Source organism: Podarcis raffonei, chromosome 17 (genome assembly GCF_027172205.1).
Source record: "Podarcis raffonei isolate rPodRaf1 chromosome 17, rPodRaf1.pri, whole genome shotgun sequence".
In the NCBI taxonomy this organism is placed as follows: Eukaryota; Metazoa; Chordata; class Lepidosauria; order Squamata; family Lacertidae; genus Podarcis; species Podarcis raffonei.
In genome coordinates this window covers 36,760,596-36,774,726 of record NC_070618.1, presented here as the reverse complement: position 1 = coordinate 36,774,726, position 14,131 = coordinate 36,760,596, and the positions used below count along the sequence as shown (strand labels likewise).

Sequence of the window (14,131 nt, the reverse complement as noted above, 5' to 3'; positions counted from 1 at the left end):
TTGTGCTCGGAAACGTACTGGGAGCCAATGTAGGTCTAGCTGCCGCATTCTGGATTAGTTGTAGTTTCCGGGTCACCTTCAAAGGTAGCCCCACATGGAGCACATTGCAGTAGTCCAAGCGAGAGATAACTAGAGCATGCACCACTCTGGCGAGACAGTCTGATTTTTTTATCGATTTCCAACGGGCTACAAGCACGGCATTGTTATAGGAGCCGTTGGAATTGGCAAACCAAGATAATCCTGGAAACCCTTGGCCATTCATGCTCTACTGTTGCGTAGCGAGATGCCCAGCAGGTGGATAAGATGGGGGGAGGCCTGTCGAAACTTGAATCTGCCCTGGGCTGTGACAAAACCTCGTGGTGGCCCTGCCTGCTGTCATGGCTCACCTTTCCTTTCCACCAGAAGGATCACATCTCCTGTCCGCGTATGCTCCTGCAAGACACTCTCCACTTCTCCCGGGCTCAGGTCCCGCACGTCAGCCCCGTTCACCTTTGCAATGACATCCCCTTCCTCCAGCAAGGGGCATCGCTGTCGGTCCCAGATCTTCACGACCCGAGCCCCCGGCCTGCCCCCACTGAGAGACCCCACTCCAAACCAGGGGCCAGAGGGGCTGCAGGGCAAGGGCACTGGGGTGAGGCGGCTGCAGGGTGGCCCCCGGTGGAGGTGGCGCTCGGCATGTTCCTCTTCGTCTCCCAGACAGGCTTTGGTGCAACAGCGGACGCTGAGTCCACGGGTCCTGCGGGATGGGGGTGGGCCAGCTTCTTGGCCGCAAGCTGGGCCCCTGGGGACAGTGGGGCTGGGGGGCACAGCCCCGTACGTTGGCGGAGGGCGTCGGGACAGGAGAGGCTCCCCATCAGAAAGGCAGAAGCAAGGTGACTGGCGATGGGTATATTGCAGGATGCAGTTCCCGTCCACCACTACTACGACATTCACTGAAAAGGTGGAAGGAAAATAAAAGACAGGCAGCAAGACAGTACCTTTCAGAGCCAAGATTAGGGCTGAAACAAATTTTCCGCCATTCAAAATCTCTTCCAGATTCTGCAGAAATCTAGTCAAATATTCATTTGCCAAACAAGTCACCCAATATTTGATATCTTCATTTGACGTCCTATGATATTTGACGCTGCTTGGTATTATTTGGAACTAGGTGACATGTAATGGTATTTAGTACTTCATTTAATAACTGGCATGCAACATTTTTAATTTTTTTTAGTAGTCAATAATATTTAACAGCTAATAAGCAATGGGATTTAGTATTTGATGGTTGGCAAGCAATAGTATTTAGTATCTGATTGTATTTGGTAGGTGACATGTAATGGTATTTAGTATTTAATAACATTTGATAGATGGCATGCTGTGGTGTTTAGTATTTGACAGCTGACAGCTTATGTGGTTTCGTATTTCTTTATGCTATATTATGGATGTATGTCATGAGCGGCTTTAATAATCTAGTGGAGCTGGTTTTAACGAAGTATATATGTGTAAATAAACAAAGAAATGCCTGCCAAAAGCACCAAGAGATGCCAGCAAATCTAAACAGTTCTAATTCAGAGGCACATTCCAAATGCACATGTAAAAATGGTGAAATTGGAAATTTCAGTGAATTTCAAATACCCATTTCAGCTCTAGGCAAGATGAGGCATTGCTATGGAATGCAAGGCCATAAACTCGTTATAAACTAGCCATTCATACATTTAGAAGGACTAATATTCTGGAATCGTCTGCTTGGAGCAGTTGCAGGAGCCAAGATACCCATTGACTGCAAAACAGAATTGGATACATTGGTAACAGGTATATCATGATTTCCTATTCTGATATCTCATTGGGGCCCTTTGGATTCAGAGAAGTTCTCCCCTTGCCACAAAGACCTTGGACATTTTTAATCCTTCCTCAGGAACATCAGACATGACCACAGTTGAAGGTGAGGTGTTGTGATTTTCCCCTGGGGGTAGGCTTGGGGGCACTCGTTTGGGATTGCAACACATTGCCGTATTTGTGGCTGCGAAGGAACTGTTCCAAGTAATCCTAAATAATGTGGAATGTACCGTATTTTTTGCTCTATAAGACTCACTTTTTCCCTCCTAAAAAGTAAGGGGAAATGTGTGTGCATCTTATGGAGCGAATGCAGGCTGTGCAGCTATCACAGAAGCCAGAACAGCAAGAGGGATTGCTGCTTTCACTGTGCAGCGATCCCTCTTGCTGTTCTGGCTTCTGAGATTCAGAGTATTTTTTTTTCTTGTTTTCCTCCTCCAAAAACTTGTGGTCTGGTGCATCTTATAGAGCGAAAAATACGGTAGTTGTGCTGTGTTGTAATAAACAGATATGATTCTTCTACACAGGAGTGCCAGCTTGGCCCTGCCACCATGGGTGCCCAGGGCTGTGGGTGCCATGCAGTGTGCATGGCCTTGGGACTGAAATTTGGGGGTGCCCGGTCCCTTCATGGGGAATTTTGTGGGTTCTTGGGCACTTTGGGGCCCCAGGGAGTTGGCACCTATGCATTTACAGAATGGTTCCCAGACAGTTCTCTTTCATTAAAACAGACCGTCTTGACCAGGCATAGGCAAACTCGGCCCTCCAGATGTTTTGGGACTACAACTCCCATCATCCCTAGCTAACAGGACCAGTGATAAGAGATGATGGGAATTGTAGTCTCAAAACATCTGGAGGGCCAAGTTCGCCTATGCCTGGTCTTGACTCTACTGCAAGAAAAATATTTTTAAAGTCAAAAAGCATGGGTTTTATTCCACAAGACGAAACTTTCAGTGTTTCAGGCTTCTCTCTTTTTTTGCCTGTGTTTCAGGAGAGAGGCTGCCATTCTGGCCATTACATTTGCGGTGTTCAAACTTTGCAAAGGTAGGAGAAACCGCCACAGCTCTGACAAGGAGGTCACGTTATAGCATGTGCAATGGGCACATGTTCTTAGAAAGCCTTACAGTGCTTCGTTTGGTGAAGCTGGGCGGGAACGGCGGTGCTACGTTTTGGAACATACAGCAGAGTTCAGCCCTGGCATGGCCCTGTGCACAAGTCCACAAAATGTCTCCCTAGCCTGCCTGTCATATCTGATGTCCAAAGGCTTGGTGGACATTTGAAGCACATTCTTTCCCTCAAAGAATTCTGGGAATAGCTTGTTAAGGGTCGCTGGGAACTGTAACTCCTGTGAGGTTAAACTAGAGGGCCCAGAATTATTGGAGAAAAAGAACCGGCCATGGATGTGCTTTAAAAGCGTGTGCACGGTCTTTTCTAAAGGCTTCAGGGAATTCTTGTTTGCCACAGGCAACCCGTTATTTATGCTTCAACTGGAGGAGAGCAGGTTCTCCTGCTAGCATGACTTGATGGTGGCATTCACACAAACTCTAATTCAGGGATCAGCAACAGGAAAGACAGGGGACAAATCTCCACCCCCTGCAATCCACTTCTGGTTCCCAGCGCAGGCCCTGATGTTCTCCCAAGCTGAGAGGCAGGTGAGGGATTCAAAGTCCTGCCTTTCCGCTTGGGCAGCAGAAGTGGCTTTGGCAGTGCTCTTCCTTAAATCACCTCAGCTCCTCATCATCACATGCAAGCCAAGATACAAGGAAATGGTAAAGAGAAGGCCCTCAAGTCCTCAGCCTTTGGGGGGGATAGGGACCCAAAATCCAATAAATGGTTGTGGGCACCACAGACATACCCATTTCACAGAAGAAAAACTGGCAATGCTTAGACTCCTCACCACAAAAAACCCAACCACGCACACCCTCAAAACAAATAAAACACGCAGAGGGGGAAAACAAGCAATAACCCCCCCAAAAAAAACAAAAGGATCAAAAACAAAACAAAGCTCACTCCTCGATTTAAAATATATTAGGAGGAGCAAGCCCCAAGAGGGCATTTTGCTTCTCACACACAGGTGCTACTTTGCAGACCTGGGTTCGAAAGGAAGAGCTCTACCAAAGCCTACAAGGTGGAAGGAATAGAGTCCTTTGCCTCCATCTTGGTTTGAGTGGGAATTAGGCCCCATCTGCACTATCACATTCAAAGCAGTATCACATACCCTCCAACATTTCTCCGAGGAAAATAGGGACGTCCCATTCCATTGTGAAATTTTTACTATTTATACTCCACACATCTGACTGGGTTGCCCCAGATACTCTGGGCAGCTTCCAACATATATAAAAACATAATAAAACATCAAACATTTAAAAAATCCTTCTCTATACAGGATTGCCTTCAGATGGTTCGGGGGCTGGAAAACTCCATAATCTCCAACATTTCTCCAATGAAAATAGTGACATCCTAAGGAAAAGTGGAATGTTCTGGGATCAAATCGGAAACCGGGACGGCTTCTCTAAATCAGGGCTGTCCCTGGAAAATAGGGACACTTGGAGGGTCTGGTATTATATCACGTCAAACAATCATGGCTTCCCATAAAGAACCTTGGGAGTTGTAGTTTGCTACGGGTGTTGAGAAATTTTAGGAGATTCCTATTCCCCTCAAAGAGCAACAAATTCCAGAGTTTCCTGCAAAGGAAGGATTGACTGTTAACCCACTCTGACAATTGTATCTCTGTGAGAGGAATAAGGGGAATAGCAACATTCAGCACCCTTAAGAAAGTGCAGTTTCCAGGTTACTTTGGAGGAAGCCATTGATATTTAAAGTGCTATAATGTTGCTTTAAATGTACAGTGCAGATGGGGTCTTAGAGAGCTAATATTGCTGACCATTCTGCACTTACTGGGCTGAAAAGAACCCCATTAAAATCAATTGCCAATAGCGACCCCCACCGTAGGGTGTTCTGCTTATAACAACACCCAAACTCCCTCCACACTCACCTCCTGCAGCTGGGGTGGTCTCTGTTGCAGGAATACGAGCCTCACAAGTCACCTGGGGGCTTTGCCTTGTGCTGCAGCTTTTGGAAGGGGGACAACAACGAGAGGTGAGTATTTCTCAGGAAGGCAGGCTCCTCCATTCCCTTGCTCCCCACTTCAGTTGATCAGCCCTCTCAGGCGGAGGACGAGTAGCGCATTGGACTGACCTGATGCCACAGGGCTCGATCCTCTCTGAACCCCAGTCGTGGACATGGGGGCCAGCACCCCCCATGACTGCCCCACAGTCAGCGCAGCCAGGGATCTCACTTCGGGGACCCAAGCTCAGTCCCCCACATCCAACAGGGGAGCTTCGAAGGGTCCCCAGAGGTTGCCTCACTTTGTCCTGTGCAGAGACACAAATGGCGACACAGCTCAGATTCCAGTATGCTTTGTGCATTGACTAAGTTTTTACTCAGACTAGACCCACTGATATAAATGTGATTGAGGCGCCTTAACCCCAATAGGCCTGCTTAGCTGAAAACCACCCAGTGAGAGCCATAACATCAGGGCGGGGAACCTTTTTCAGCTAGAGAGCCACCTTCCCTTTGGTACAATCTCCGAGGGGCCGCACTTGGGATGTGTGCAGGGCCAGAGGCAAAAATGAGCAGAGCAATGCATATAAATCCCACCTTTGGAAGTTGAAAGCAAGGGTCGTTCGACAAAAAGCACTCAAGGAGGATGTGAAGCAAGGTCACCAAGCAGTGTGGATGGGGAAAGAAGGTGTGGCGTGGAGACCCCATGGCTCAGAGAGCGTTGAAAGGCCCCATGAAAGAGAGGTTCTGGCTAGTCCAGCTTCAAATGGGTGCTTGTGGGAACACCTTCTCCTGACCGCCAAGTGCTTGACACTCCCGCCTGTTCTGCTCTTGTTTGTGCAGCCACAGAAAAGCAGGGGACAGAGGGGGCTTCTCAAGCCCCTGACAGGCTGCCTTATAAAGCAGGTGGTCTGTGCCTAGCCTGGTGACACACACTCTCCTGAACAAATCCCCTCTGTACCCGAAGGGAATATGAGGAGGTTCTTGCCCTGCCCTCTACCTTCAGAGAAGTGAAAGGTATGGCTTATTTGTTTGTTTGCAACATTTACAAGGTTATCACCAAGAAAACTGGGATCTAGATAGCCGAAGAACACAAAAAAGAAATCATATCAGATTGGTATTGTTACATTACCTTATATCGCAAATATAAACAATTACAAACGAAACCTGAAATTACTCCGCTCAGTAAAATAAACCCAAATGCAAAGCGTTTCAGGAAAAATGAATCAAACCATGAAAAAGAAAATGTACATGGAAGGGCTTATTGAAAAGGGGAGAAGCTTTCTTGTCCATGGGTGTGGGCTTTTTAACAAAGCAGGGGAAGTGCTTTAGCCTATTTGCTTCCTCTTTGCTTTGCTGCCTGCTGGCCTTGTGGAGCAAGCAGCGGCCCTGTCCCTGGAGCAGTTTTTGGAAAGTGGGTGTGAAGCGTAGGAGCCACTCTTTTGCTGCTCTGCTTGTTTTGTTTTGCTCTCTGCCAGCCACATGAGGTGGTAAGTCAGCAGCTACTTTAAAAAAATGTGTGGGGTGTGTGTCAAGGGCAAGCATGGCAACTTCCTGTTGGCTCATTTTGCTGCCTGTCAGCCATGTGGCAGGCAGCTGCCTGATGGTCGTTTTGAAAAGGTGGGGTTGCAGGAAGAAATGAAACCCATTGTTGCTACCTTTGTTTTGTTTGCTGCCACATGCAGCAGACACAGTGTTAGAAACTCAGATATATAAGGTAGGTGTCAAATGTCTCCTTAAACCAAGGTTACAGCTGCCAAAACAGAATGTCTAGTTGCCATTTTGGGGCAAGACGGCTCTGAAGTCTTATTTTTCAAATGATGGTCTGACTGTGATTGATTATCAGTTAAACATCTGGCTAGTTCAGATAATAATCTTGAGCTCGGTTAAGAGCTTTGAGCACTTAAAGAAGAAAAGTTACTTGATCCAATGACAGTTCACATATATGTCAGCTTTTCCCAACCCCTTTTTCTTAACAGTGACTGCTCCTACACAGGCTGCACAGAAAAAGTGTTTTCCCCCAGAAATTCATTCCGATTGTGCGGCTAAAATATAACGGATAGAATTTGACAGGATGGGGTATTAGTGTGTGAAAACAGTCCAGATCCAAGGATCCCCAGATGGTGGAGATGTCAGGCACCATTCTGGCACCCAGGAATCTTCACTTGGTTCCAATGGCCGATAGTCAGGTGTGAAATACACCTGGCACCTGGCTAATTTTGAACACTGAGCAGGCAGCAACCAGAGAAGAGCATCCGTTGAATAGAAGGGTAAGGAGGAGATGTGGAAATCCAATTTTGTTTATGTTGCATGTCATACAGCAGGAATTGTTCCAAAGCTGTTGGTGCGGGAAGGCCAGTACAGAGGCACTATTATCTCATTTTTTCCTATTTTCCCCCAAGTTGTTTTGGGGGTGGGGCAAATTGTAGAGGCATTATCACTATTACTGCTTCAGAGGTTTTGAGACCACCTCATCTAACCTCCCCACAAAAAACCCAGAACGACTGTTCATGAAATAGCCGGTGTGGTCAAATCGCCCTGTAAACCAATCAGGATGAATGCTCAATAAACAGGGTATTTGGAAGTGCCCTGTGAAAAGTGTGGCACAGCTGAGTACACACAATCTCACTTTCCCCCTCTCTACGCATTAAAATAACATCTGAAAGGGGCAGAAAAATCAACAAAGTGGGAAACTTTTGTCAGGACCGGACTGCTTTCTCACTGAAAAAAATTTCTCAACCCTGCACACTGAAAGCTAGCATCTCAGGGACAAGCCAATATTCCAATGGATAAGTTTTTTGTGTGAAGGGAGTTGGAGGGGAGTATTTAAAATGGTAAAAGTACATATAGTATGAGAGACAAAACATGCTGTCTTTTATACAATATGACAATAATATTTTCTGAATGGCTTACTACCTCTTTTTGAATCATCCTAGAGCATGCTCAGTAGTAGATGGTAGCTTTGGTTAGATCACCTTCTGAGAGAGCTCATGTGTGGCCATGAGACAAAGCCCTGATCCTGGAAATATTTTGCTCAGGTGTCACCTCTGCCATAAAACACAGTTAAGTACCACCACACTGGCAGTTTGAGAATAATAACAACACTATTTTACTGGACAAGGCTGTTGTAAGGATTACTGAGAATGCATGGGAATTATTCATAGGCTAAGTAATATTATTAAATTTATAAGATTAAACCTATTGTTGAACCACTAAGACTGGATCATTTGAAATTTAAATGCCCATTTTGAATCCCCATAAAGTAGAGCTGTATGAACTACTCTGCAGAATGCTTGCTCAAGAGTTATGTGTTACTAGAAAGCCTGCCTGAGGCCAGAGTATGCTTGATGCAAAATGGGCATTAAACCCCCACATAGCTGATTCATGTAAAACAACAATAACATGCAAATTCACTTCTTTTCTGTCTCTAGAAGCCATGGGATAATATTTGCACTGATACCTGATTTCTAAGATTTTCTCTGAGGTTCTGACAGCAAATACTGCAGTATCTTGAATGTTATCAGTTTTACAGTGATTCTAAAATCGCAAATCTCTTTCTTTAGTGGCAACTACAACAATCAGTTCCAACACTACATCTAATAATATTTTGTCTCAACATGCATGTCTTCTCACCAGGGCTGTGCTACATCTGCCATTTTACTGGCTGATCACCTATGTACACCCCCCCCCCAAGAATCCTGGGAAACGTAGATCGCCCCTCACAGAGCTACAATTCCCAGTACCCTTGGAATAACTACAGTTCCCGTGGTTTTTTTGGGTGTGTGCAATTTAAATGCGCTTCAAATGTATGGTGAGAGCTCAGAGAGAAAGACCATCTCCTGCAGACCACCACAGTGCATTTGGATTTCATCCTCTTGAGTCATATATCATCATGCGAAGGGCAAACATCACTGGTCCCTTTTCAGAACTGAGGCAATTTTGGGGGGCAAGTGGAGAGGGGAGAAAGAGTTTTACTGCTGGGTCCTGGGACCTCTGCAAAAGGAAGGGGTTCCTGTCAGAATTTATAAGGGGAACACTCTAGAAAGCAGTCCGATCCCAGGAGACCCAAGGAAAGGAAACACTGAGCAGTGAGATTGGGTTTAGCACCTAACTAGTCACGACGCGGGTGGCGCTGTGGGTTAAACCACAGAGCCTAGGACTTGCCGATCAGAAGGTCGGCGGTTCGAATCCCCATGACGAGGTGAGCTCAGGTTGCTCGGTCCCTGCTCCTGCCATCCTAGCAGTTTGAAAGCACGTCAAAAGTGCAAGTAGATAAATAGGTACCACTCCGGCGGGAAGGTAAACGGCGTTTCCGTGCGCTGCTCTGCTTCGCCAGAAGCGGCTTAGTCCTGCTGGCCACATGACCCGGAAGCTGTACGCCGGCTCCCTCAGCCAATAAAGCGAGATGAGCGCACAACCCCAGAGTCGGCCATGACTGGACCTAATGGTCAGGGGTCCCTTTACCTTTACCTTTAGTCAGGTGGAAGGATGGAAACAGGGAGCGAATGCTCTGCTGAAAAATCACAGCCCCTCTCTTTCCCTTGTTCCAGGATCAGCAGTTAAAGAATCCTAGGATATGGAGTGGGAAATCCCAGCATCACTCCGTGTCAGGATCTGCTCCTTACCTGAATAAAGGCCATGCTCCTGGAGTAAAGGTCCAGGCTAATCTGACCCCCACCCCCCACTCTCCACCCAGAGCTGTCTGCCTAGTTAACCCCCTTGTTGGTTAGTGGGGTTGCAGCAGGTACTAAGCAGGTGGTTTCGTGGGGGTGGGGGGTTGCTGCCACTGAACCCGCTGCCGGAAAGTGCCCTGTCACTTCCACTCAGCACCCAACGAGTCACCCGTCTCCTCGCTGGCCTGTCACAGCCTTCTCTGCTCGTCCCCAGCACCCCTCCCCGGCCCGGCTGTCAGGTCCTATCCATCTCTTGACATCATCCACTCACCTGCCCCCGCCTCCCCGCCCCCGGCTCTCATCCCTTCCCTCTCCTCCTTTCCTCCCATCAGCAGCCACCCCCATCCAGCCCATCTCCATCCGTCACCCTCCCGGCAGGCAGCCACCTGGTTCTTCCCCCTCCCCCCACAGCCCCACAACCAACTTTAACCCACTGCACTACAGGCCGGCTACTTATCTTCTCCTCGTCCTCCCGCTACCCGTTCCCTCCCCACCCCTGCAGGGTAGACCCGGGAATCCTATTAGAAGAGCTGATCCTCCATCCATCATCGCCATGCTGGGGGAAGAGAAGCGAGGAGGAGGAGGAGGGGGCGCCCTTTCCTTACCTCTGTGGATGCCCCCGCCGCCAGCGCTGTTCCGGCTCGCAGCAGCCCCCGGCCTCGGCTCCCCTAACCTCCCAGGCGGGCCCCGCCAAGCAGCGGCAGCAGCAGCACCAGCAGCAGCAGCCAAGGAGGTTAGGAGCAACCTTGGATGCTGATGCTGCCCGAAATAGCAGCAGTTAGCGAGAGGAGGGACCATGGGCCGTTGCCAAGGCAACGCGAATTGCTACCCTCCTTCTGCTCCTGCCCGGCAGAAAGTGATGCGGAGGGCGGGGGGGGCGGGGGAGAGAGAGACAGACAGAGACGCTGGCCAATGGCAGAGCGCAGCAGAGGATAATCCGCAAGGCTGTGGGACAGGAGCCCCTCCCCGCACCCTGCGCGCATCCCTCCCCGTCGCTGCAGCGCGTCTTCTAGCCTCTAGGGGGCGCATCGTGAGCAGCGGCCTCGGGTTGCAAACGCTTTCTTGGGTACGAGCACGAATTAATTTCCTGCTTGCCAGAACCGCGGTGCGTGCGTTGGTTTGTGATGTTTGGTGGAAGTAAAGGACAGGAAGGGTCAGACCAATATTAATTTATGCAACTACGGCGGCAAAGTTTTGGGGTTTTTTCCAATTTTTTTTTATTGATTTTCACAAAATTATAAACAAACAAACAAGCAAACAAACATAAATCATAACCTTATTAAAATTACACTTATAAACCTTGTTAAGTGACTTCCTCGCTTCCCCTTGGTTGAATTTCAATGCGCATCCTTTTAACAGTTTTCCAAATCAGAGTTCTTATAAACTTAATCATTTAACATCCTTATATCTTTTCAATTCTAAATTAAACATATTAATTCACCACTTAACTTATATAAAATCCTAAGCCAATCTAATACCTGCAAGCTATTTCCAATTAATTTAATTTAACAACTTTAACTAAATAATCATTAAATTTTGTCCATTCTTCCTGATGCTCCTCCTCCTTCTGGTCACGGACTTTTCCGCTCAGGTCGGCTAGCTCCGCAAAATCCATCATCTTCATCTGCCATTCTTCCACAGTTGGTAATTCTTGCATTTTCCACTTTTTAGCTAGTAAAATTCGAGCAGCAGTTGTGGCATAGAGTAATGTAGGTATGTTTTATGTTATGAAAATTAGGTAGTGTGTTGTGTACGTGTATTGTGTAAATGTATATGTATGTGTTTTATATGTTAATAAAATAAAATAATTTTTTTTAAGGAAGTAAAGGACATATCACTATTTTGCAGGAGGGCTTCAAGTGACCAGATCTTTAGGTTTGTGCAGTTGATGGGGATTAAAGAACTCTGCCATATTAGCATGAAAAATCCACTGTTTTAAAAATGGACTTTTTGCAATGTGAAAAGCACAAATAATGGGAAACAAACAAATCAGGATGAATGATCTTTTTTCTTCTTCACTGCAAGTTATTTTTATTAATGCATGAAGAACCAATAAAGAAAAAGCAGTATACAAAAGTTAACATCAAATACCAAACATTTTTTAAAGATAAAAACTAAAACAGGCTTCCTCAACCTTGGCCCTCCAGATGTTTTTGGCCTACAACTCCCATGATCCATAGCTAGCAGGACCAGTGGTCAGGGAAGATGGGAATTGTAGTCTCAAAACATCTGGAGGGCCGAGGTTGAGGAAGTCTGAACTAAAAGAAAGAAAATAAATAAAAAGGAATAAAAGAAAAGAGAAAGAAAAGGCTTGCAATTCCTGTCTATCAGCTTTATAGATATGCAAACCCCTTGCTCCATAATAGCATCAAACTCCTACTTTCCATAAACCAACCTTTTTTCAGACTTTAAACCCAGATACTACAAGCTCATTTTTCTTTTTACTTAAGAAGTCCATAAGGGGCTTCCAATCATTAATAAATGTCAACAATGATTTTTCTCTAATTAAACATGTCAGCTTTGCCATCACAGCCAAATCCATTAATTTAAATAACCATTCTTCCCTAGTAGGTAATAACAAGTCCTTCCATCTTTGTGCATATAATAGTCTTGCCACTGTGATCATATATTGCAGTAATCTGTTATACTTTTTTTCTAGTTGTATATCTATTTGTCCCAGCAGGACTAATTAATCCCAGCAGGAGTTCTGGTTTCAGCTGAACATTAACCTTCAAAATTTTCTGTATCAATGTGTGCATTTGTGTCACATTTTAAAAGCTTTCTTTCTTTCTTTCTTTTAGAAAATCTTTATTAATTTTCACATAGACAAATATACATGAATTACATAACATACAAAACAGAAAACACTACAAATGGATAGAAACAATAAAATAAAATAAGAAAAGATAAAGAAACAAACATAAACAAATACAATATATTACACTTACATGACAAATTAAAATATATAACTTCCAGTAATTCTCATTATACTACTTATATTATTTGTATTCCTTGCACAGATTCATATTGCAGTGGTACCTCGGGTTACAAATGCTTCAGGTTACAGACTCCGCTAACCAAGAAATAGTACCTTGGGTTAAGAACTTTGCTTCAGGATGAGAACAGAAATCGCAGCGCAGCGGGAGGCCCCATTAGCTAAAGTGGTACCTCAGGTTAAGAACAGTTTCTGGTTAAGAACGGACCTCCAGAACGAATTAAGTTCTTAACCTGAGGTACCACTGTGTATATATGTGTGTGTGTATATATATATAATCCAATATTATATTTTATGTAATTCTTGCTTATCAGTATCACTCTATTTCTGCAAGTATCTTATTGTTCATACAGTATGATTTTAAATATTCTTTAAATATTTTCCATTCCCTATAAACCTTCTGGTTTGACACTCCCCTAATTTTTCCAGTCAATTTTGCTAAAAAAACTTTTTTAAAACAGGTCCACCAAGCATGATAAAATGTCCCTTCATTAGGCAAATTTAAACATCTGCTTCATGGCAGATGTTGGAAGACAGTGGTGAGAGACCCCCCCCCCCCCGTTCCTCCTAAGATCCCTCACAGCCAACCAGAGGAGGAGTGAAGATATTGGGGAAACGGGATAAACCCCAAAACATGATATGGCAAATGCACATGTAACCAATTTAGAAAGCCTTTTTGCATTAGTTGGAAAGCAGATTTTAGCTCCGGGGGAAACAGCATGTCACCTGGTCATTAGAAACTTTGTGTGGCTCCTACCTCAAAAATAAATTTTGAGACAGTATTGCTCTTTGAGTGTTACTAAGTGAGCTCTGTGTAGAAAGGCCTTTGCCTCCAACAGAATGCCATGCTCTCCTTCGCCCAGCAAGAGGCAGCAAAGCTCTGCATCCTGATCTGAGATTGCAGCAGCTGACAAGGAAGAGAAGTAATTGTTTCGTATATAATAAGCCCAACTGTGACTGTTTCACGGACGATATTAATAAGAGCGTTAAGGTGATCATATCACCCATAGTCAATGTACTTATTTTTCTCAAGCTTCCCATAGGAATAATTCCAATTGCTAGTGAAATAAAAAATTTGAGGTCTTATCTATGTTCATAAATGTACCAAGCAAACACGTACATAAATATATCAACCACATGTCTGAAGCAGCACAGGAAAACAGCCCTGAAACCATTTTGACTCCCAAACTGACCAAATGATTTCTCTGCAAGGTCAAGGAAAATGGAAAAGCCTCCCCATTGTCTTTTCATTCACAAATCCTGTCTTAAGGGTAAGTCTGTGTATGAATAGGGTGAGTCTGTGACCTGGCTCAGGAACTAAGTATTTATCATTAAAAAAGACTGGCTAGGCTCCCCAGGGTATTCCAATCAAGTTAGCATTAACAGGTAACCTGCCAGGCAGGAGGTGAACAACGCACTCAGATTTCTGTTGTAGATCGCCCTTTCTGTGATGTAGGTATGATGTGTCTGGGGGGTGGTCTAAAGCTACACCCCTTCTGTGATGTATGTATGATGTTTCTGGGGGTGGTCTTGGACTCCAGGGTGGGCAATTTAAAACGTCTATATCAGGGCGGGCACACCTAGGTTCTGG

General features: G+C 45.4%; 1 protein-coding gene across 3 annotated transcripts in view; it reads right to left on the bottom strand.

Moving 5' to 3' along the window:
* Positions 1-10,377, bottom strand: part of LOC128404771 (membrane-associated guanylate kinase, WW and PDZ domain-containing protein 3-like) — a 34,337-nt gene extending 23,960 nt beyond the window's left edge. Inside the window, exons 1-4 of one of the 3 annotated variants that reach the window (XM_053370673.1) lie at positions 10,151-10,377; positions 5,008-5,183; positions 4,805-4,881; positions 387-932 (exon numbers count right to left, since the gene is read on the bottom strand). In XM_053370673.1, coding sequence (XP_053226648.1) covers positions 387-932; positions 4,805-4,881; positions 5,008-5,072 — 688 coding nt within the window. In that variant the 5' untranslated portion in view covers positions 5,073-5,183; positions 10,151-10,377. The remainder of the gene's footprint in view (positions 1-386; positions 933-4,804; positions 4,882-5,007; positions 5,184-10,150) is intronic. The other 2 variants (XM_053370672.1, XM_053370674.1) reach the window with 2 other exon arrangements.
* Between the last annotated feature and the right edge of the window lie 3,754 nt (positions 10,378-14,131).